The sequence below is a fragment of the Falco cherrug genome, chromosome 5, assembly GCF_023634085.1.
Source record: "Falco cherrug isolate bFalChe1 chromosome 5, bFalChe1.pri, whole genome shotgun sequence".
Taxonomy (NCBI): domain Eukaryota; kingdom Metazoa; phylum Chordata; class Aves; order Falconiformes; family Falconidae; genus Falco; species Falco cherrug.
The window spans coordinates 68,492,768-68,517,735 of NC_073701.1; the positions used below are offsets into that span (position 1 = coordinate 68,492,768).

Sequence of the window (24,968 nt, forward strand, 5' to 3'; positions counted from 1 at the left end):
CTTAATGCATTGAAAAGTAGAAGAGACTAGTGGTTCTGGTGAAGGACGAAGTGGTAAACAAGATACAGTGAAGTATGATACAGCAACTTGTTCTAGTGGGTTAGACCTAGATGGTGCACGTTTGGTGAGACTGATGCAAGACAGCACTGGCTTTCTTACGTAAAACTGTGTATCCTTGTCACAGGTAACAGTGTGATGGTCACAATCTTCTCATTTAAGATACTGGTTGAAAACTTTGCCTGGGATAAAGATTAAAAACCCCACTTTTTTTTTTTAAAGAGCAGTGAGCTTCCCTCTGGTTATTTTTAGGTACTCTAGCTACACCTTAAGTGTAGTACACCCAAATGTGTCTGTATCATGTTCTCAAGGGAAACTTGTGTTCAAACAAGCATTCCAAGACAGTGCCTGGAAGCAGTAAGCCGAAAACTTAGTTTTTAAAATTGATTTGTTCTGCTTTCAACAGATTATTTATAAAAAAAGCAGTAACTATTGTGTCTCTTGTAACAGCTAATGAAGTTTTCCTCAAAATAAAAAAAATATTTTCTGCAGGTATTTCAAATGTTGTGTAATGTTTAGAAGGATCTGCAGCTCACATTCCTTCCTGTTAGTAAAGCTGTGTTTTTGGATAATCTCCATCTTTGTTTAGGATGCTTACTGGATAGCAATGAACAGCTCTCTGAAATGTAAAGCTCTCAGTGACATCTTTCTCCTCTTCAAGAGTTCAGACTTCATTACTCGTGACCTCACTCAGCCGTAAGTAGATTTCTAGCAGACAATCTTATTGATACCCAGTCAAAAAAGCCACCAACCCTCTGAGGGTAACTTTTCAGTTCTTTTGAAAGATCTTACTCTTTACGGTACCGCAACAATAAATAGCTGATAGAAGAATACATTTTCATGTTTAGAAGTTGTTCAGGCACAGCAGTATAAGTTTCAGGTACAGTAATAAGTTAGTTGCTCTTTGAAGCTCCCCCCACCCCTTCCCCCTTCTTCTTTGTCTCCCTCCACTGTGCAAAAATAATTGCCAGGTCCGATTTAGTGCAGAGAATTGCAAGACATGTTGTCTTCATTGTTACTTACTATGAGTGAGTCTCTTCTAGTAAATCAGAATTGTTTACTTGGCTTCAGTCAACAAGAGATGAGCAGCCTCCATTTTATTCTTATATTCTCTTGATTTTAATATGCAAATGAGTGAAAAGCAGAACAGGAGGACATTATATTTAAGTAGCACATGTGAAATCACGCTATGGACTAAGACCATTTTTATCAAGTTGCTTTCCAGAGCAAGAGAAGTTTTAATTTTGGGTTTCTTTGCCTTCTCGCCTCTTTTGGCATTCATTTGTTGCTACCTACTTTATTGTTGCCACTTGTAGTAATACAGCATGAGTTTACCATGTCCCTTTCAAAATTTAAAGCTGTTGAAGTTTGTGTGGCTGCCTGGAAGATGCCTGAGACTTCTGCTAACGTATTCCTAGAGCTCTTTCTTAACCCAAGTTCTTGTAGGTCTTGAACAAACACTTCATGAACTGTGACTAAGGTTAATCATTTCAGATAAAATTATAAATATGATGTGCTTGGGGTTTCTTTTATCTGCTCACATGAAGAGAATGCTTAATTGTATAGGAACAGTTTCCTCCCATAGTACCTGCATCTGATTCATGTCACTTATTTCTAAAATACAGCTTTTTTTCTGAAAGAAAATAAAATTGTTGGAATTCAATGTTCTTGTTACTATTATAAAAATTATCTTTTTTAGAAAAGCAATATTTCAAAGAAAAAGGGCAATCCATGGCTTGGTATGAGGGATATTGTTATCCAGTAATTATTCAGTGCTTATTTGTATTGCTGGCATATTTAGGAAACTCAGTTGAATGCAGGGCCCTTGTTCTACATGCATTGTAGAGGGTTACCAAGCACAGTAGTCCTGTGTTAATTAGCTTATGACATGATAAGGATTGTCTTGTCTAAAATGTGAAACCAGTTGTGTTAATGCTGTGCAACTGCCTTCTTTTTTTATTCCGGCAACTCTAATAACTCTTTTCCCCCTGTTTGTTGGTACATTAAAAAAATGGTAGGTAGCAACATCCTCATCCTTATCTCTGCATTTATGGAGTGCTAGCAACACTATCGGTCCAATTCTGATGCTAGGTTTTACATTATGTCTAATCCACACCATTGTGAGGTGCAGGGGAAGAGACTGAGAAGGAGGGGTGAAGATGCTGGAGTGAGAAGAGAGTTTGAAAAGTATGCTGGACTAGGGAAGCAGTTGTGAGCATTGAGAATTCTGGGATCACAGAGAATGAAAGAGACGGGGGAGTTGAGAAATCTATAGTCTGCATTTCAGATGTGAGTCAATAGTGATTCTCAGAAGACTTTGGTGCTTTTTTTTCATGGTTTCCCCTAGTGGGAGGCTAGGTGATTTGGCCAGGTGTCTTGAGGATGGTTTGCTCAGAGGGTTGAGCACTAAAATTTGAGTCTTTTGTTGTACCTGCTTTCAGGACTGAGTCTTGTGGATCTGAAAAGAACTGTGACTTGTGAAGGGCTGATACAAATAATACGGGTTTTGTATTCTGCTATCCTCATGTATAAAAAGGTTCAGCAAAAAGCACCCTCAGCTCCTTGGAGAGTTCCTGTCTGGTTACCACACTCTAATGAGTTTGGGACACAGTCAAGGGTTTAGTAAGCACCAGTTGATGTAGAAGATGTGGCAAATCTGTGTCTGTGTTTGGGCTCTTAATTTATGCCGTTTGTGTAGTAGAATGAGTAGGTTTGACCACCTTCACTGAGACTGAAATCAGTGCATTTTCTGTCAGGTTTTATCTCTTTATCAGATAAGGTTGGTGGCATCAGCTATTCACCTTGCTCCTTGCAGACAGCACTGACTTAGTGGTAGAGGCAATGATTACATTCTAGCTCCTACATTGTGAGATTTCACAGCGTGGGTGTTAACCTGAACGATCAGTAATTTCACCTGAAGTTCACACCAGACTGAGAACGGTAGTGGCTGAACAGCCTGTAGCCGGCATGTTCTCTTCTACTGATCCTGCTCCGGGAGAATAACCACTAGCTAGAAGGCAACACCTCAGATTGCCGTAGTCTGATCCATTTAGATACTTTTTCCAGCGTGGTAAGGCCTCACACCAGCTGATAGCATAGCTTAGCTAGTGGGTGGCAAATAAGCAAACTTTGTGACATGATTGTGGGATCATCACCTAATCTAAAGATTAAATTTAGTTTGAGAAGTATTGTATTTATTTCCCTTCCTGTAAAGTCTAATCTAATGTTGGTATAAGTTTGGATTATGTTTTTTTTGTGTTTTTTTTGTCAGACAACCAAACCAACAGGCTTGGTTGTTTTGGTAAGGTAGAGTTAATGCAGGCAATGCAACCTTCTGGTTTCTGTGAATTTGAGTGGAAGTTGTACTTATGACTAGGGAAATGTGTGTAGTGCGTAAAACCGCTCTGGTCTGTATGTATCTTGTATTTTATGAATATGTTGTACTTGATTAAAGCACATATTGTTGTCCAGTTTGTGCATGGTATTTCTAAATTATTTCTAAGTTATTCGTACAAAACGTCCCCATGCAAACGGTGAAATGATTATTTGCTGAATCAGAACACTAGTCTTCCTTAATTATACTATTGATTAGCTGCCAGTTGCCTAGTCCTTAGCAAGCAGAAATTAAAAATGTAGCTGGCATAAGAACCTGAAGTGCTGAACAGATGAAAACTGGATACATAATACATACATCCAAATCCCTTGGAAGGGCTACTCAGAGGGAGGATAAATGCACTAGATTTCTACTTCTTTCATTAACACCCAGTACGGGCCAAAATTTTCTTGCCCTGCATAAGTAACACCTGAAATGTTGTGTACTCTTCTTATTTGTTTTATTTTCTGTTCAAAAAATCCGCTTCATGGGTCACAATATGGAAAAGACTTTGCAATGGCAATTTGAAGATCTGTTTCGTAATCCAGCTTTGCCAGTGAAGTGGGACTTAAGGCAAACCACTTTCTTTGCCTCTTCCTTCCTCTCCCATTTCTTATCTGCTTATATCTGGTATCGATCTATGTACATTATTCAGGTCAGGCAACTGCCCTTGCTGTAATTCTCAGCTGTCTCAAGTTCCAAGAAAACTTCAGCTAGGCAATACTTCAATACAAACCATTTAAAAATATGGTCTTAATGCAAATAGGCTGAGCGTGATTAGATAAATTTTGACTCTTTTAAATGTTTGAATTCTCTCATTACATTGACACTGTTTGGTTGAAAAGTTCAGAATAATGAGTTAACTTTCCTCCTTGTTAATTTTATACAAATTAACAAAAACTTGAGACCAATGCAGTTGTTAATGTAGTCAATGTTTCTGCTTCAAAGTAAGCATTGCATTTTACTTAGATGAGTTCACAAAAAAACTTGTGGATGGTATGACCATTAACTTTTTGGGTTTTAATGTAGGCTTTCAAAAACTTAGCGTTGTGAGTATGTGATAAAAAAACAAAATCCCTTTCTAATTGGGATTTCTGTTAAGTGATTAAAAGTCCTCATTTGATCAAAAATCTTGTCAAAGCCGTGTTGAGTGCATTGGTTTAGAACAGTTTTCTTCCTTATTGTTAAGAATGTGTGGGCTACATTTTATTAAGACATGACTGCCCACACCGAGACTGGTATAAATATTAGCAGTAGTTCTAATTATATGATAATGCCCTTTCAGTTATAAGATAAGCTTGTGGTTATGTCATGCTCATTAATAAACCTTGGAAGTTTTGTCAGACTTCAGAGACTGCTCCTGTTCCGTAGAGCAATACTGGAAGTTTTAGATCTGCAGATGCTACCATTGGGATGTTGAATGCTAGAAGTGTTACTATTTTTCCAGTTGTTTACTAATCACAACCATAGAGGTGAAATAAGAACTCCTGTAAGTTCCACCTTGTTGAAAAGCAACCTAATGCAGAGCACGTCTTTTGCGGGGATTGCCCTTTGACTTATTATAGAGGGGCAGTATGAGTCACATCCAAGAAGGCTGTTTCTGAAGTGCATTTAAGAGTTGTAAATTGACTCTCAGTATTTTGTTGGACCAGCTGGTGCTACAGACCTGTTCCTTCCAGAAGTTCATTCCTGAAAACTTTGAGAAGCTGGTTAAGACAGGTGAAGTAAAGAGTCTAAAAGTAGCCACTCAACCCTGCCTAAGCCCAGGAAACAAAGCAAAGGAACCATCTATGCCACATTTAGTCGGTAAGAAATACCTACTAGGTTAATGGAGCAGGTGAAACAACTCCCACTGGGCCAGGGAAAGGTTTCCAAATGTATTAATGTGCGAGACAAAAAGAAACATGAGGGGTGATGCAATTTTTTAAACTTTATTCAGTTGTTTATAAGAGGGCTAGGTTAAAATTTTAGGCACCTGTTTCTGAGAACAGTTGAGAGAGCCTGCTTTTGAATGAGTATTCAATCGGTGAGGCTCCTAAGCACATTGTTTAACTTTAAAACCTAGCAGATGTTTCAGTCCTTTTTGGTTTTAAGCTAGCATTCTGGCTACATTTTTGGTACCAGACTTAATGCTTCTAAATATTGAATTAAAAATTATAAAGACATTATAGTTTTTCTGAGATATGGAGGAATAACAGCCTGTGTTCTCCTGATAGAACATAGGAGGCAGCGTTGGCTCATAAAGCTGTGACTTGGCACTCGTAGCTGTTGGTTTAGGGTTTAGACTTCAGTATAACCTCTTCCCAGCTAGGCAGTCCTACATGAGAGGATGTGGAAAATGAGGCCTTTGATGATTACTTTTTTTTTTCCTTGAGGTTTTACTTGCATACCCTTTTTCCTAGCAATTTGCAATTTATTACTAATTCCTAGCAATCCTCTTTTGAATAGTGTTTGAGTTTCTTATTTCTTTTAGTCCTTAAAGTTCCAGCAAGGTTCAGTATTCAAGAAATAAAAATGCAGTTCAAAGGTTGTTAGAAGGTTCTCCTTCATTTTTTATTTATTTATTAAGGTTTTAAAATAAGCTATGAGGTAATAGCATGGGAACTGTCGTACAGAACAACTTCTACGGTTTTCATTATATTTATTATAGTTTATTATCCACAGAATAATCTGTGATGTGCAAATGAGTTCATGGCTCTCTTAGCCGGGTAACTACTGGAGGTCTTACAAACCTTCTTAAATTGCTGTTCTCTGTGTTGAAAACAGAACCACATAGTGGCTTCATGTAGTATGTCCTGTTGTCAAGTGTATGCATTTGGAGATTAACAGCTGCTACACAGAAGAAGACCTTGATCCTTATGTTCTTGACATCTAAGTATAAATATGTAAGCAAGCTGTTGACCACAGCACAAGGCCTATAAGCAACTTGACCACAGCACAAGGCCTATAAGCAACAGAGTTTAATTCTGTCACCCTTAGTACAAAATGACAATTTTCAAAGGTTTCAGAAAAGTGAGCCCAGAAATATCTCAGTTTTAGATTCCTGAAGTCTTTCTGATTGTTCTTTCAGGTATCTCCAAACCTGAATAGTATGCAGGTTGAAGAAACCCTGTGTAGCCTTCTGCCTCTGGCCATGTGTAATAGATGAATTCAGCTGGGTCTAAACAATGAATGCTACAATAAGTTGGTAAAAAATATAAAATTGCAACTGCCTCAAGTTGCCCAATATTTACCCTCCAGAAAGGGGTGGTAGTAATGTCCTATTGTCGAAAAAAGTCTCATTGTACTATTTAGAAGAAAACTGAAACTACAAAAACCTGAGTTTATTTTCTTTTGCTGTGTTCTCCCATTTTCCCCCTCATTTGTACTCAGTCCTGTGTCATTAAGACTTAAGAAAAATAACATTACTGCATCCTGCAGTATTTTTATCAATATTCATAATTTTGCCTGTTTGCTTGATTTGACAGCAATACCTGAGCGCTCTGTGTGGCTTGGGATGGCACCCAAGGATTTAATTTTCTGACTTATAAGGAAAGAGGAAGTATCTTTCCCCACATAGCTCTTGCCCAAAATATTTGAAGGTTGAGCAGGGGATAATTTTGGTTGTTTGTGACTGTTTTTTGACTGCTGGAAAAGACTGCATGTTACTGGAATGAAGCAGGTACCCCGACCTCAGATACGGAACTCTGTGAGATGTAACACGGGTCCTAGCGTGCAGGGACTGTAAAACTCTGTGTGCTGGACTTCAGCTACCTTTATATAAATAGTTTATGATTGGTTTTGTGTGTGGGGGATATTTTCTTGAGCATGGTAGGCATGTATGCTAGTGAGGGAGGAATTTTGAGTCTAGCTAAACTGCGAGCTCTCATGAATTTGTTTCTGTTGCCTTGACAGATCTTAAATTGTGGGGAATATAAATTGTAGTTGAAGGATGTTATCTGTTTACATGGGCTTACAGATATATATGATCTGTTTGATTACAGTACTTTTGGAAAGCATGCCTGCTACTGCCCTTCTTTTCTGCATGTAGTGGACATTAAAGTCTAAAATGTGTGAAACGTATTTCTGCTGGCAGTATACTGAATGAACTCTTATGATAGCTCTTCAAACTGAAGGGTGGGCAGCCATGTCTTACAAATGCAATGCTTACGTTAAAGATGTTATAGACTTTTGGATTGCTTAACAGAGTTCAGTGCCAAAGGGAGACTGTATAAATGTTTCCATTTAAGACTGTTGCTCAGCAGTGGCCCTTTACATGGTTCTGTTCATCAAAGTAGTTTGTTGCCAATAAGGTTAGGGAGTACACTTGGAAGGAAAATGCATGTTCTTTTGCTAGTTCCCTATGAAAGTTACAGGATTTATGGCGAGGTTTGCTGTAAACTGATAAAAGTTGGCTTGGGTCTAACTGACTCCATTCTTGATAGTTCCTGAAAGGTGACACCGAGTCAGCTACTCACAAGGGACAAAACCTTGACATCTGCTTGCAGTTATAGAAATAGTTGTATTTATTCCCACTCTCAAGAAATTTGTAGTAGTATTTTTTAAGGCTCTTAATTTAGAAGGATACTGTGCTGTGGAATCAGAAGTGCTGAGTGGTGCTGTTTTGCATCCCTTATTCATGGAAATGAACTGCTGTAAGGCACGATGATACGTCTCTGTTGTGTGGTTTAGGAAGTTAAACATTAACAGTACCAGTGAAAACGTGATGCAATGGAACTAGATTAGATTGCTCAAGTTTCTTCTTTGAGAAACCAGTTATGCCAACATAACACTAAAGAGGAAAGGAACATAATTTTTGATTCAAACAGAAAAAAACTCAATAATGAATAAACAGATAAACAGTCATGTTTTAGCTACATCCCTGTCCAAACTGAAGTGCTTCCAAGTTACAGAAAAAAAATTTCTCCCCCCCCCAGTCATTGTCAAAAGGAGTTTTTTTTATTGATTTATCAAATTTACTTGGTTTGTATGTCTTGGAGATAATTTAATAGGTTTTTGTGATTCACGGTTTGGGGTTATTTTTCTCACTGTAGCTAAAATCTTACATGTAAAAGCGGGTTTTGATGTTTGTACCTTACTTTTCCAGATTTATTCACTGTACTGATGATTCCCCTGATCCTTCTTTGGACTATGAGGTAGGACACTTTGCATGATTTCTAGGCAATTTAAATGGATTGCTTACAGGCAGATTGCCATTTGTGCTTGGGTATGTGCCCATAAAATTTGTTCTGTTTAATTGTGTTCCTTGGGCAGCGTGGGGACGTCTGGTTAAGCATTACAGGTCATAAGGAGTTCAAGTTCATTTAATTACAGATCAGATGAGGTAAAGATCAGACTTTTGAAGCTTCCTTGTGATTTCCTCTCATGTCTGTCAGATTTGGCCAAGAAGGACAAGTTCAACAGCTGAAAGTCATATCTTCTTGACAGCATGCTGCTTGTGAATATCACAACTGAGGTTACTAAGAGAGAGAAGCTAGCTGTAGTGGCTGGGGACATCCTGAAGTGGTCTATCATATCTTGTTTAATATGCTCGTTAACAGACTAAAATGTTAAACTAGTGATGTAGATATTAGCAATGTTTCAAACTATTCATGTGGTGCTATTGCTTTTGTGATAGCATGTGGTCATTTCTCTAATAATAGTTTTTATGTAAATATAGCATTTGTCATCATTCTGTGGGCTTGAAGGGCTTTGGAAAAGTGAATGAACCCTGTTGTTTTTAATGTACTATCTAGTGTGCTTTAAAGGTGACAGACATCTAAAAGTTAGAACAAAGAGTTTCAAGTTTACACGGTAGTTAGGAATGTCATCTTTGATTACTGAGATTTTTCGACTTCAGTTGATAGGTGTTGGGAGTTTCCAGTATCCAGTAGCAGCAACTGAGGCCTTTAAAATAGTGTGGATCCATTTGAATGCTTCAGCCTAGGAATGCAGAAACTTGAAAAAGTGCCAGAGATATGCTTCAATTACCAGGCAATCTGTCCTATTGACTGTTATAGTTTGGTTACTATTTCCATCCCATGTCCTTATTTTAACTGGTTTGCGCCTTCAAAGGCGTCACAGCATTCTGCTTGGGTGTATACCAGAATAGAGGTTGATTTGGTTAAATTTAATTCTGCTCATCAGCTCTTTTGACTAGGAAGCAACTTTCTGCCAATTCCATGAGAGATTTGTAATGTACAGCAGGGTTTTTGGTGTTCATGCTTTATCATTAATGTAACTTTGAAGTTATTTCATTAATAATTTTGCAGTTATAAATGCCGTACAAAGTGGAAGAGCATAAGATAAAGGTGGGAGGGGGCCTCAGGAGGTCTCTAGTCCATTCTCATGCTCAAAGGTGGGTAAGCGATGAGATCAAATTGGGTCACTTTGGTGTTATATCAAATCTGGTCTGAAAATCTCAGTGGATGGAAGCTGCACAGCCTCTGGGAGGGAGCTGTTCCAACGCTTGACGGTCTTCATGGTGAAGAAGTTTCTTCTTATGTCCATTCTGAACCTTTCTGCTTTAAACTGGTTTGGACTAGGTGGTCTTTAAAGGTGCCTTCCAACCAAAAATATTGTGTGATTCTGTGAAGCTAACATTAAGTCTAGTTGCTTTGAAGCATTTGCCAATTATATGAACTGCAGGTTAAGATTGTTTTTTCTTACATCAGGAATAACTTCAGAGGTCATCTTATCATTACAGCAGAACTGTAGATCTAGAAGGTATACCTATTGAGAAAAAGTTAACCTGTTACCTTTCTGAAACAATACTTTGTCGCTTCTTTTTCCTCTGTAGCTTGTTCTTCGCAAATGGTGTGAACTAATCCCTGGTGCAGAATTCAGATGCTTTGTCAAGGAAAACAAGCTTATAGGTAAGGGTTTTCTTAAAGATAAAATTATTAGGTGACGTTCTGAGGATTTTCTCGTGATTCCTTGAATCAGAGCTAAATCTGAAGACAGTTCTTTCTTACCTTACCTCATTTCTGGAATTAATGTTTTCTTCTTCCTTCTGTTATTTAGAATGCTGTATGCCACACTTCTCTTTCCACTGTATTTGAAAGCATGATAGCATGCTCAAGTATTACAGTGGATATACTCTTTAAGTTTCTGAATTAGCAATTAGAATTCACCCAAAGGCTGTTTTTTGAGTGATTTTTTTATATTCAGGAGCGAATTGCATCATCTCCAACTTGCAGAATCAATACAGAGGTAGTTGGGTATTATGTTGATAAAATGTGACCACATGTGGATATCATATGCAGAAAGTGGGATGTCGTAACATGTCCATGGATGTATGAGGTGTCTGAGTTCATATTATATTCAGTGTAGCTTAGTCAGAAAACCTATTGATTTGTTACTCTGGTTCAGAATCCTAAGTGTAAAATGTTTCAGGTGGCACTGAACATCTAGGGCATCCACAGTATGCAAAGAGCTAGTGGGTGCATCAGGAGACCTGTGACAGCTGGAGAACGGGCAGATTGTGCTAGAGCATGTATTTTAGGCAGCTCTAGGGCAAATTTAGCTGAATTACACTCCTCTGGTCATACTGACTATTCTCTGCTGACTATAACAGGAGCTTAGACATCTAGTGCACATACAAGTGTTTGAATTGAGGTGCTTAATTTCAGGCTAAATACTATTCTGGAGTTTGAATTCAATTTTGGTCTGGTTTACCATGGAATTTTTAAAGATAAACAGAGGTGTAAGTAGAACAGGACTGGTGCACATTTGTCCATAACAAGATTGAATAATTCCACCTAAACTCTTCTAACAAGGAAATGTTATAGCAGTGACGTAGCAGAGCTCTAATCCAGACTTTATAGGAAATAAGATGATTTTTAAAAAAAAAATAAACCAGAGTTTGCTCATTTTGTCTGTCTCACATCTATGTATTCACAAGCACCAAGATGCATATATACAAATGGTCTGTCCACAATTCCTTGTGGTGATATGGAAGGGAAGGGACATTAGCTAGCTAGTCCTCAGTTTCTCCTGACTTCTCAGCATGACGACTATGTGCTTGGCTTGCATGTGCCTTTTTGTACCTGTTAGGAGCTGTCAGCAATCTGTTGCTCCATCCTGTCCCACCTCTGTGAATCATTAGGAATGTACCCTGTTCTTTATTTCCTGATCTGGATGTCCTATGGAGCTGCACATAGACATTTTGGGATGTGCTAATCTAGGTGCTGTCAACACATACCATTTGCATAGCCCTTTTATTTGGCTGTTCCTTCTGGTGCTTCTACGCTCATCTTGCCGTTCTCTCTCCGTTCATGTGAATTGCAGGGTTTATTGGAGTTCTCTGTAGCAGAGTTTATCTTGCTGGTAGCAGAGATTCTCCATTAAGTTGGTATTGCTTAACAGCTACCAAAATAGCTTTTTGAAGGGGGAAGAGCTGAATCCTGTCCTGTTATGTGCTGCTGGAATACCACAACTGCCCGATATATGCATCACCACAATAACCTCTAAAACGTTTGAATGTAGATCTATTATAGAATATATATAGTGATACTTACTTTCAAATACCTCAAAGCATTTGTATGCTGGCTAATTAAACACTGTACATTTCATTACTAGGTTTTAAACCTAGTAGATCTACCACTATGAGTTTTTTTTAGCTAGCACTCAAGGCTCTGTTTCTGGAGACTGTTGCAAGATTTTTCACAATATGTTCCCATGCTCTTAAAATTAATAAGCCTGTCAGTCAAACTAAAGAGTGATACTTGCACAGTGAAGTGAATTTTCCAGTTACACGTCTGCATCCCCTGAGATGCCACTGTCTCTTGATTTTTGTTCTTAGATCTGATTTAAGCTTTGCAGTGGTATTAATAATTCACAGTTCCACTGACATCATAAACTTTATATGAACTTATATGAACTTTATTGAAGAGCACATCTTTGGAGGAAGTCAGCATTGTCTTACAGTAAAACTTTAATCTCTGAGTTTTGTATATGGTTAAAAAAGCAAACTGCCATCATTGATACATCTTTTTGGGGGTTCTGGCTTTTTCTTTACCTGAGTAGCATGAGTTACTCATTCTGCAGTGATGGAGCATGTCGTGGCTTGACGTTTGTCCAGGAGGGTTTTGCAGTGGCTTATGTTGACACATCCTGTATGAGAACTTCTGTCACTTCAGATGCATGCAAGAATGTAATCCTGTTGATGTCAACTTTAAACTGTTGTCTTGTAGACAAATGTCTGAAATGAAGAGCTTGTGATGTAGCTGGGATGGTTTATCTAATGTCAGATAGGCAAGAAAGCCTTCAGAGGGGCAAATGGGAGAAATATGGTACTAGACTGCATGCCATCTCATTGATTTTAGGATTTAAGGTTTTACCTGTAGTGTCTTATCAAACAGATATGTGTTTTTCCATGCTTAAAAAAAAAGTGGTTAAATAAGAATCTTTATGGTACACTAGGATCTATCATTTTTGCTGATGTGCAAGCTTAGTGTCTGTCCCTTTCATTTCATGGTTCCAAATTCTGGTCCCTGGATCTGATGTGCAGAACAGAAAAGGTTTCTGACCAGAGTAACCAGAGGGAATAAGTGTGACAGGAAAAGACAGGAATTGGAAACTTAAATACAGGCAGAGGCTCCTACTGAAATTCACTTAAAAATAGTCAAAGTGTGTACATATAAAATGAGGTTCACAAAATGCAGGGCGGAACTGTTCAAGGAAAAGATTCCTAATGTAAGTTCTTTAAATATAAGGGAATAAAGCCAAATAGTAAGTCACTAGTAATGGTTGAAACTTGGGGGAACCCCATCTTCTGAAATATAATTTATGACGTGCATGTCTGATAACTGCATTTTGCCTGGTTGGGTTTTTTGCATGCCCAAAGCTCTTTATAATCAGCTGAAATTATTGACAGGTATATCACAGAGGGACTACACTCAATACTATGATCATATCTCCAAGCAACATGAGGACATCTGTAGATCAATACAGGAGTTTTTCAAGAAACACATACAGTACAAATTCTTGGATGAAGACTGTAAGTATCTTAAAGCTTCAGTTAGCAAGGGGAGGATGGGGGAGGGAAAGAGGATGTTTATGAATGTTTTAAAATATTTATTGCATGCATAGTTGCAAAGACATAAAAACAGAAATGAAGAGTCTACCTCTCTGAAGTTCTTTTGCAGGGTATGGAAAGGGCTTGCAAGGGCAAACTCCATGGAAATGAGACCTGGCCTCCTGCCCCCTTGCTGTTGCTAAGCCAGGCTCGTTTTCTCTACAGTGCACCGAGTTGCAATGTGCTAAATCCCAATTTACTGCTGGACATCACTGTTAAAATGGGTACTTCTCAATAAATAATGGCATCCCCAATATTTTAAGTGTGACGTTATGCATCTCTGTCTTCACAGCTATTCCTTTCACAGGGCTTGGTTCTTTTGAACTTGAGGAAGTCTTACAGCTCTTGTGGCTAGAGCATGCAGAGCAGTGTAGTTTTTGAATGACTATAAAATTGGCAACAAAAAAACCCTGAAGGAATAAGCTGGAGCTTTTCAGGAAAACACAATAAATGAGTGAAAGATCCCTTCAGAAGGCCTAATGGCTGCTGCTTCTTTTTTTTCTTTTTTTAAGCTTTTTACCCTTATACTTGTTTTTAATTAAGAAAAATTCTAAACCTGAGAAGTGAGGTAGGAAATGCTTAACAAAAGATATTCAGGAGTAAGTATACTTGTTTATAAAGATGTTGTCAGATATTTTCTGCTAAATTATTGATGTAATTCTTGAAAAAAGGATTTATAAGTTTCTTTTCAAGAAGTTATATTTTCTTCTAGAATATGGATGCACAGCAGTTTAGCTGCTAAGGCTAGAATAAAAGCCACAGTATTTGATACACCTAAGCAGCCCCAATGAATTGTCTTGTTCTTTAAATGCAGAGTCCTTTGCAAATTTTATTGGAAATAGTTTAGTAAGAATTGAATCGTGTTCCTTGTGATGGGTGGTCAGTAGTGGTGAAAAATATGATGAAGAGATTTAAATTGGGTCTGGCGGGGACTAAACCTCAGTTTAGTAAAATATATAAATATAAGAATTGTCTGGCAGTTGTATTGTCTTCTACAAAGCTTTGAAAACTCAACCTTTAGTTGAGTTTTGAACATGATTAATCATTTTGCTGAGCCACCAGAGCAACCAAATAGATGGGTCCTGTCTGACTTTCTGAAAAAGATGCCTTCTGTGCCAGTCTCGGTTATATTAAAATTCTTAATAATGTGATGTAGCAGGATTACTTTATTTCAGTCCAGAGAAGCTCTCAAGGACCACGGCTTGGAGAAGACTAGTCATCTGGAAGTCAGTATACTAATTTAATAGGTCCATAGCCCTAATGTTTTGAAGTAAGATCAGTCATATAGATCTGACATTCTGATTACTGTCTTTTAATTTTCCTCTGTGTTCCAACATAATTTTAGCTGGTATGTAATCAACTGATAGATAAGAATTCAGGGCATTATTTTTGGAAACTGATGCCTAGATTTAGGCAGTGAAACTGCTGTCTGGGGAACTGAAAGGTCTGAAGTGTCATCTTATGTAAAGGACATAGTTTTATGTCATCTGAGTTACCTTCTGGGAAGAGGTTTCAGGGTGACCTTCTGGGATGAAGGTTTGTTAACCTTTTCTTCTTTGGCACTAAATGAAGGTGACTTGTCCATTTGCAGAGAAATGCCATGCAGAAAAGGTTTTCTGGTGGTTTTGGGGTTTTTTTTTGTGGGGTTTTTTTGGTTTGTTTTTTCACCACCTTTCATTCATCCCCCATCATATCCTTTGATCCACTGTCTGGTAGCATATGTGTTGTTAACAATAAAAATCTGGATTTGCTTGTTTGTTTGCTTTTAAAAGGAAAGGTATTACAGCTTTTTTTCTGAGTTCTTGTTTTGTTGGGGATTTTCATGCTGTTTGCTCTGCTTTTTCCAGTTGGTCTGGTAGCATCTCCAGATGGAAGAGTTGAGTCAGAGCAGCTGAAGCATTGCAGAGTCAGAGCAGTAGGATAACAGATGGGTGAATGCTTTATAAATACTTCTAAATGATGTTAGAACCTTCTAAATACCTTTCATAAGAGCCCAGTAAGAACACTGTTCTGGAGGTGTTGATACCGTGGAGCTGAGCTTTGGTTTAGTCTCCATTTTGAGCAATTGCTGGTAGCTTTACTACAGTCTTTCTGGCACACAACACTCCTGCTCTGAGGTTGTCCCTAAGAAGAGGTAACAATTCATGTTTTCTTTTCTGTGCAATGTTTGTGAGTGTCCCAAACTAGTCACCATTGTGCAGTCAGTCTTAACAGGGATGTAAATCCCACTAAATGCTGTTAGCCTTAGTGATTGCCATAGGCTTGCTTTAAGCTGACAGATGTCATTTTATTGTGAAGCTCAGATGCAAGTTTTCCATTAATGGAACATGACTAATAAGAGTACATGGTACAGGCAACAAGTTCAGTTGAACGGCTGTAGAAGAAATCCAGGATTGCTGTACTACTTGTGTTGACAGTTTCCTTAGTCACTGAGGGCTTGTCTTCTTGAGACGCAGTTCTGGACAGACATTTCAAATTGACGTAACTGAGCTTGTGCAAAAAGCTGGGTGGATTTTTAGGCTGTATGGTCAGAATCTGTTACGTGACTGGCTTTGGCACTGTTGAGTTGTGGTTTTTTGCCCTTTGCTCAGCCAACTTCACATGAAATGTTAGATTAAGCTGCTGAGTAGCTTTACATGCATGGATGCAATCAGTCGTCATCCCTGTTACTGATGGGCAGCTTCCTGTGTAGTTGCTGAGGCTCAAGTGTTCTTCAGTCATATCCTGAGTTTAGTTTATCCTGCATGTATTGGGAAATCTCTTGGCTGAAGTATTCCCTTCCTTGTTAGTGAAGGAAGTGATAATACAGTGTTTGTCTGAGGTTTTTCTAAATCTGGCACTTTTTTCTTTCTTTCTTTCTGCTAAACTGGTACAACTTCTGTGTGTAGTCATGCCTGAATGCCTGTCGATTTCCCTGGCTGTATAGAAAGACAAAGACTTGTTTAACCATACAGAACAGAAGCTAGTAGAAAGATGCATGTACAAAGATTCACGCTTAATTAAGTCAAAGGGAGGGACGACAAGGGGGCTAGCCAAGGCACCTTTGCGACAATCACAGCGTAGCAAAGGTTCTGTTGGAAAGAGCTGTCAGTAATGGGTAGGTGTGCTGTATTTGCTCTAGGTTACATTAAACATAGCCATTTCACTGCCACCTCTTCTCAGCACACCCACAGACCCCTTTGTTCCTACAACCTGTTTGGCTTGTTATCTGCTGAAGTCCTAATCTCTGTCAAGTAGGAACTTTTCTCTTATTAAATGTTCACGCAATGTCTAGCACAGTGGAGTCTTTGATCCTTCCTTAAAATTTCTCCGTTCTGCTGTAAACCAAAGAGCAGTAATGTCAAAGATAAGCTTCTCTCTGGACTAAGAGTTTACCAAATGTCCTCCATGGGGGGAAAAAAATCAACAGAAGAAACTAGTGTTACATGGAGAAACCCAGCAGCCAATCTTTCAGTGCATTAACAGTAGTTCTTGGAGTGTTTCAACTCCCCCTTGGAAATGAACCTAATTCTGGCTTGTAGTTCTTTGGACATACTGACTTTGCAGATTGTGCTGTGTACACAAGTATCTATTCAGATTTAGACAACTTGTGTGAAATTATATGTCTTTTAAGATTAACATATTTTTTTTCTTCTTTTCAGTTGTTTTTGATGTGTACAGAGACAGCAGGGTAAGTGGATGATAGGTTGTATAGAATTGCTTGTTCTGTGGAAACTCTTCTTGAAATGATACAGAGATGGACCAAATAATAGTTTCATCTTCCTAGACGTGGTCCTGGCAGGAAAAAAAAAAAAAAAAGGAAAAAAAACCACCCAACTCACTTGATGTTTTTCTGTTTTCTAGGTCTTTTTCTATGTTAGAGACTGTCTACAGTAGGAGAATAATAGGATTAGAGGTGTAAATATGTCTGTGCCAGTCATGTAATTATTTAGTAGTCTGTCTTAAAGCACGTAACTTTGGCTTCAGCTGCAATTCTGTCAGTTCTGTGAATCTATTCGAGGCAATTTAATTTTCATTATGACATGGAGAGTCTTTGCTGAATAATTTATAATAGCATAGACTGTTTCATTTGGAAGGGACATAGGACAGTCCTCTAGTCCAACTGCCTGACCAGTTCAGGGCTGACCAAAAAATTAAAGCGTGTTAAGGGCATTGTCTGAATGTCTCTTAAACATTGACAAGCTTGGGGCATTTTCTTTTAAGTTGGGTACTTAATAATATTATGCAACATTACTACATTGTTTTGGTGAAGGACTACCTGTTGCTAAGATTCCCTCTGCACAGTGCTTACTCCAGGTACTTTTGATGGAAATGTGTCTGAACATTCAGCAGAATGGCAGTGACATTTCAGAAAATAAGGTGGGGGTGATATTTTGCTGACTTTAAAAATCTGGGGGATTCTTATATAAAAAAATGAAAATAATTCCTGGGCTTCCCCCCCTCCCCCGTCCCCTGTCCTGTGGTCGTGATAACTTTTACTTCATATATGGAAGTCTAGGACATGAAGGGATAGTTGTCAAAAGAGGATATGAATGTGGCATGCCCAGTTTGTGACAGATGGAAGCTAATGGTTTTTTTCTTTTCAAACTGTTCCAGGCTGTGGTTCTGCCTTGGCAGATCAGAACCCTGAACATCCAGATAGTGATGGAGTGGGTAGAAATGTCCCATCTGAACTTCAGGTGCCAATAGCAGATTTAGTTACCTTGACCTCTCCCAGTGTCAATGGAGAGAAATAGGTCAGATGAATTGTGTTTGAAAGGCACACACGTATTGTTTTAAAAGCAACCACAACCAAAAATGGGTTGTGTAGCCTTAAATGTCAAAACCTGATTTTTGGGAATCATATCAGTGCCATGAGAAGCTTTAATTTTTTCCAAATCCTAAGCCAGAAATGCAAGAACAGTGGCTATATACTTTTGTTATATAGATTTGTGAGTCTCACCGTTTGACTTGTTTACAGTTATGGCGTTGGAAGTCTTTTATTTGAGTTGGGACTATTTGTAGTAAGTCCCAATTCTGATTTTGAATGTTGCTAAAGTATTTTGAAATTGTGTAATAGTAAATCATGCCATAGTTTGCAAAACAGAAGCTAAACAGGAATATGTGTCATGTGGAAAACAGCTGTTGTACTGTTACTCAGCTCAACTTTTAACATAGGTATCTAAAAATCAGGCTACAGGCTAAAACCAGCCATGCTGAATGGTGGTGAAAATTACCTGCCCAGGCTCAGGTCATCAGACTTCAGGATGCTGCCAGGCAAAATGAGGAGCAACACTTCAGCATTCAACCATGTTCTACCATTGCATAGTCTGCCTCGCAGCTGAGGCATGGAGACGTATTATTTAAGTAAAAGGTTTCAGCCTGTGTGTTCTCAAATGTGCAGTGTTTCTTCATCTGTCAAGATAAAGTATAGCTGTTTGTAGGTACCTCTCGGTGCCTTCTACCCTCAGGTCTTGTAAACTGCCAGATAGCCCTTTGTGCGTCAGATCCCCCTCCTTTCACACGTACTTCTGTGGTTTGCAACTGTGTTATTCATTGCTCCCTTTGTATGCGAGTTATAGGCAGCACAAGAATATTGAGTGTTGCCGAGTGTGATTAATTTCCAGAGCCCGTGCTCCTCATCAGGTTGGTTGCATGGCAACCTAACGTACGGAATGAGAGAAACGTCCACTTTAAATCAGATGTGAATGAAAGCAACCCCCTCCCTGTGCTTGCTTTAGTTACTGGAGAGACTGTATGGAGTAGGCTGCCACAGGTTCTGCTCCTTGAGTTTGAGGGTGGCAAAGAAGCAGTGGTGGCCTGGCTGAGAACGACGTTTTCTGTGTCCACCTTTCCTGTTACTCTTCACCGAGCTCATCTAAGCAAGTGCCTGACTTTGCAGACCAGTCATCTTTTAAGGAAGAAACGCTGTCAATACAGTCTTCCAAGCTGGGTGATCTGCAGAGCTAGTCCTGAAGAAGTTATGTTGCAGGACTGGTAGCCTGTTCTCATTTGGATCCACTTTTTTTTTTCTTTTTTTTTCTTTTTTTTACCTGCTAGCCATTCACAGTCATAGTGCAACAGCTGAGAAGCCTGACAGGCTCTGCTGGTGCTCTTTGTTAACAGCTTGTAACCGTGTTCAAGACAAGTCACTGTGGTAAGACAAAGAAATGCAGCCAGTGGCTTCAGCCCACTGCTAGCTCACAGCTGCTCTTGTTAACGTGCAAACTAGTGCTTTCTCTGCCTTGTGAGCATTGTCACTGTGCGTGAAGGTGCAGCTGCAGTTAGGGCGATGTAGCAGTTCAGTGACATTTTAGCTATCTTTTCACTTCCTTTAAACAGGCCTTGTCATAGGTACTTCCTTTCAACAGCATGTTGCATAATTCTTTAGTAAAACAAAGCGTGAAGCTGACATGATGTGCTAAATCTATCGGTTCCTGTTTCAAGATGAGGAAAAAAATCTCAATGTAATATGAGTTGGTTTTGGTTTTTTTTTCTCTTCAGTTATGCACAGCTCTCTTTCCTGGCTCGTGCATTTATGTGCTGTACAAGAAGATGGCAGATAAATAGCTTTACTACTGCTCTTTAGTACAAGTGATCTGAAACTGCATTTAAATCATGACATTGCATGTAAGACTTGAAGGAGCATTTAATCTTAAGATAGTTTGGTTACTGACCCAGAGTTATATACGCTCCCTTTAATGAGCCCTGAAAAGGAATATTTAGTTTGTTTTGCCACTTCTCATTAATTTGCAGCGACCAAAGCTCAGTGCAGATTTAAGACCGTCTCAAGGAAACAGTTGTTGTAGAAGTTGTACTGCTCTCTGGCTGCTCACAAAAAACAGGTGTCTCTTCCAGTAGTCTCAAAACCAATTTTTGTTTTTTTCCAGCATACATTCTTCCCTAGAGAAATGATGAGTTCCTATGAAAAAGCTGTTTCATGTCTTTGGGGTGAGGAGGAGTCTCTGTGATAGCCTTTCATAGGGAAGTCCTTTATGAAGTGTAAGCATTTCTGATGCAAGGAGATTCTCTGAACTGCTGAATGAACTTTGCCAGCCATTGCTTGTGTGTGTGATTAAATGGATTCATTAGCTTGTTTTTCTAGTGTGATAGAATAAATCTAAAATTACAGTTTCCTCCTTCTGCTGCCTTGGAGCTAACAAGATGTCCCCATTAGCAAAAGCAAAACATCGCTTATATAATGAGACTTTGTGACTGCCTTTTGAGATGAACAGAGGTGGAAAATGACAGCAGAGCTTGCCCTGTTCTCTCTCTGCACCAGTGGTGTCAATATTAGTGCAGAAGTGTTGCAACTTAGCCACGCAGATCTGTGCTGCTTCACCCTTCCGAAACAAGTAAGAAACCACTCAGGTCTGTGTCCCTGCAATTTGCTGTTTCTTTTGTAGGCGTCTGGTTTTAGTACTGCTGTTGGGGTGCACTGGCTTCTCAAAACTTGCTCTGTGAGAGCTGTACCCTGTGGCTCTGCCCTGAGAGAGAGAGACCTGTGAAAGCCTGCGTGCAACCACACGCCCGCTGGCTCAGTTCCAGTTTACAAGTAGTATCATTGGTTTCCTCTGTGCTGGGACTTCCCCCCCTCAGTAACTTGCTGTGGACTGTAACAGACCAGCCAGAGCGTTTCTATTCTCTATTGTATGGGTTTCCATGGGTTTCCTATTCTACAGTGCGTTAGTAGCTGTGGGGGTGACTTGGGTAGTGTGGGTGGGAGAGGAAATCTCCATGTTACTCTGTGATTGAAGGCTTCAAAAGCATCTTTGTGAGTTAGAAACCAGATGGCTGTAGTGTAAATCATTGAAGATCTTTGCTGTTTGTATCAAGATAGGGAAGGCCTTTTAAAGAAAGGAGATCCCTCAGGAATGAGGGAAAGGAAGAGAAGGGTAAGTAAGTTTTTAGTAGCTGCCCAGTCTTCAGGTTTGGTTTCCAGTTCCAGTTGGTCTTTAACAAAGACAATAAAACCCTTCAGTCCTGCTTATACTACAGCAACCTTTTTCTCTCCATATTTGATAGATCTGGTTTCTTCAAAATGTAATACTTTTTTTGCAAATCCTTAGTGCAGGTGTAGTCATATTTCATTATAATTCATTGTAACATTTTGTTTTATTAGAATAGATGACACTTCCTTGGGTAAGAAAAGATAGCCCTGTGCTGGTGATTGTATCTTAAGATGACTCAAGGAACACAAACTTATTTCTTGCTCCTCTGCAGACACCTCTTTTACCTTTAATATGGCTTGTTAGTCTTTCTGCTTTCATTTTTCAGTTAGAAAACGGGCATGCTCTTGTGCATACTACCAGTACTGTTTGGAACACAAATATATTAAAGATGAGGCAGGAGAAACTAGTCTGGACTGTTAGTAATGGCTATTAAAAATGCCTTTAAGTTATTCTTTATTTATCTATATCTGTGCAGCACCTTCCAGCTTTCATGATCTCCATTAGCATTTTGCAGACCCTGCTCTGTATTTGCTGGGTCCCTTCTGAGACCAAGAACAGCAGTTCCTGTAGACTGCTGAATGTACAGCAGTGCTGAGGTGGCTTTTGATGGAAAGCAAAATCCCTGTTTGGGGGGCGGGGATTTTTGTTTGGGGGTTTTGGATGTATGATTTTTTTGGGAGTTTTTGGTTGGGTTGGGTTGGGTTTTGTTTTTTTCTATTCCTTGCTCATGCTGTCTAGGGATCTCAGAGGACCGTGGGTATTAGCCAGAACTTCTGTGGTCTTGTCTGAAAGCACCTTGCATAGAACTGAATTCAGTTTGAGTTCTGTCCGATCTTCAGTTTAATAAAAATAAATAAAATATTAAGTCATAGCTTGCTGCATTTTAAAACTGTCTACTGTAAAGGATGTTTGAATATTTTAAGTGCTTAAAACCAGATGATTTCAAATTTGACATCACCTTATCTAAAGACCAAGCATACTACGGTAATGTGTGTGTATTCTGGTTGGTTTGTTGTTGTGGTTGTTTCAGTTCTGTGGCTTGTTTTAATTCTTCTGTTGTTCTGTTGCAGGGTAAGATTTGGTTAATAGATTTTAACCCATTTGGTGAGGTAACAGACTCCTTGCTGTTTACGTGGGAAGAACTGACCTCTGGGAAAAACTTGAAAGGAGACCAGGGTGAAGGGGAAGCAACAGAACAGGTACAGCCCTGTGATGAGGGGGACTGGCTAACATCCAACAGGCGTTATGCCTTCCTGCCTTCCTTTTGTCCCTCCATCAGTCTGTTATAGTCAAATTGGGATGCAGATCCCATTGAAGTAAATGGAGGTCTTTATCTCATGAAACATAAACTCTTCCTCAGAAGAATCTACCTTAGCAGACAGTACTTAATCTCAACAAGTACTGGGTGCTCGTTTTAGATGCCTGCAAGGGAATTTTTAGTTCAAATGATACAAGCTCATATTACAGCTTTGACCACATTGTGAAGATGATGCCTGCCCTGAAACTTGGTTTTGTGCGGTTTGGATGCATTCTTCTCAATTTATCTTAAAATCTGCTACTTTTCTATTTAATCACTTGAAGTTTTCCTTTGTTCTTGGTAGCTGTCATACAGTTTCCCAGAGTTCCAGACTTATGTTTGGGGGGAGGCAGCAAGAAGCTTAACTTCATTCTCTTCCATATATCAGATACCCTCAGGGAAGTCTTGTCCTCTGGTTGAACTCTCTGACCTTGCAGAGCAGGGCTTTTATGTCCCTCTTCCAAGTTGTAGTGCCTCTGTGAAAACAAGTAACTTCCCATCGATACAGAGAGGGAGGGATAGTCTTCATTTATTTGTACTCCAGCTTTCTTCTCACTGCCTGTTTGAGACAGTCCTCACATCTTAAGGAGCCCTCGGACAGCTGGATAGAAGATACAAAGTAGCATGTTATCTTGGGAAACACTTGGTAGTTGTCTGAGGAGAGATGGCAAGTCAAATAGCGGGGGCTTTTGTCTATTTTTTCTAGCTGTTAAACTGCATTAGAGGTAACTGAAATGGTATGCTTTATTGAGCCAAATTTAAAATTTGAGCTTCACTTTAGTTCTGTCGCCATTTTCATAACACACTGCAAGGGAAATACACCTCTCTGCAGGATATCATTCATGCTGTTTTCTCTTAGTCTCACCATGTGGCAGTTGCTGTATGAAGACCCATTCAATGAACCTTCCTGGTAAAAGCTGTGTCTCCTTTGTTAAAACACATGCCCAATTCTTGAGCTGTCCATGGGACACCTGAACTTTGTTTTGAGGATTTCTTTTTCTTAGTGCCAGACCCTTTGCAGTTTTCTGTGGTGTAAGCCTGGATAAAAAGTAGTGACCTGTCTTCATGTGTCAGCTTACATCTAGTCACAGAATCTGGTGTGAAGTTACCGAACTTCTGTCTTTTAAAATGAAGCTGCTTATTGCCACACAGTGGGCCGTTACGTTGTATGTCAATGTGTTGAACTGAAAATCATACAAATTACCCAAAACCTGTTGCTTCAGTTGAGTGTTTAGAGATATTTTTTTAGAGAGATATTTTTTTCCTTCAGTAAATAAATTGGTTGGAAAGCTTAGGTCATAATTTCACTAAGGTTATATTTGCAAACATGGGTTTAAACAAAGAACCTGTGAAGAGAATTTTAGGGATTCTATCCCTAAAATATATATAATTTTATATTTTTTATTATTATATTTTTTATTTTTATATAAAAATATATTTTAAAAACAAAAATATATTAGGGATGTATTTTCTTCATCCACATAGGTAGATACTCTTGCCTGAAGTTCCTTAAAGCTGTTATTACAGCACTGTTATAAATGTATGTCTATTAAATGCATTAACAATTGTTACATTTTAGAAACTTTCAAGTGAGAGAATAAATGCCTTTATGTGACTGTTAGTAACGTTTTAACTTTTGCTCTTAAGTGGGCAGAGATTTTAATAAGAAAACTACAATATTTAGAAAGTGCAGGTTTAATTGAATGAATGCCAAATAATATCATTGGCAAAGTGACTCAGTCTCACGGAAAACATTGCTAGTTTTATTCACGTACTCTGTTCTTGTCTTATCCAATATCTTTTCCAAAGGACTATCCAGTTTTCCGTTGTACGAACAGTAAAGTTACTGTCCAGCCTAGTCCATACCTGAGTTACCGACTGCCAAAAGATTTTGTGGACCTTTCTACAGGAGAGGATGTTCACAAATTAATTGACTTTCTTAAACTGGTAAGAAGTAGTGAAAAAAACCATCTTCTGACCTGTCATGTTTGTGAAATGGCAACATCAAAATGCCTGGAATTGTGCTTTTGTAATTAACATAGGTTACATAATTACAGAAAAAGTAATGTATGAAACCATCATACGATGTGTTGTTGGGTTTTTTGTTGGTTGGTAGTTTGTTTATTTTTTTTAATGACAAAGAATAATCTTTAATACTAATTTCACTTACGTTAATAAATTTTACCTTTACGGGAAGCAATGGATGTTTACTGAAGGATCTAGCTGTGTTTTCTTTCTTATTTAAATGTAAAT

General features: G+C 38.8%; 1 protein-coding gene across 4 annotated transcripts in view; it reads left to right on the top strand.

Annotated features, from left to right (window-relative positions):
• The window catches only part of CDC123 (cell division cycle 123), a 37,821-nt gene that overhangs the window by 7,975 nt on the left and 4,878 nt on the right, over positions 1-24,968 (top strand). The window contains exons 6-12 of one of the 4 annotated variants that reach the window (XM_005439307.4): positions 647-753; positions 8,517-8,565; positions 10,209-10,284; positions 13,287-13,409; positions 17,129-17,157; positions 22,489-22,617; positions 24,525-24,662. In XM_005439307.4, the coding sequence (XP_005439364.1) occupies positions 647-753; positions 8,517-8,565; positions 10,209-10,284; positions 13,287-13,409; positions 17,129-17,157; positions 22,489-22,617; positions 24,525-24,662 (651 nt within the window). The other 3 variants (XM_055710900.1, XM_055710901.1, XM_014280026.3) reach the window with 3 other exon arrangements.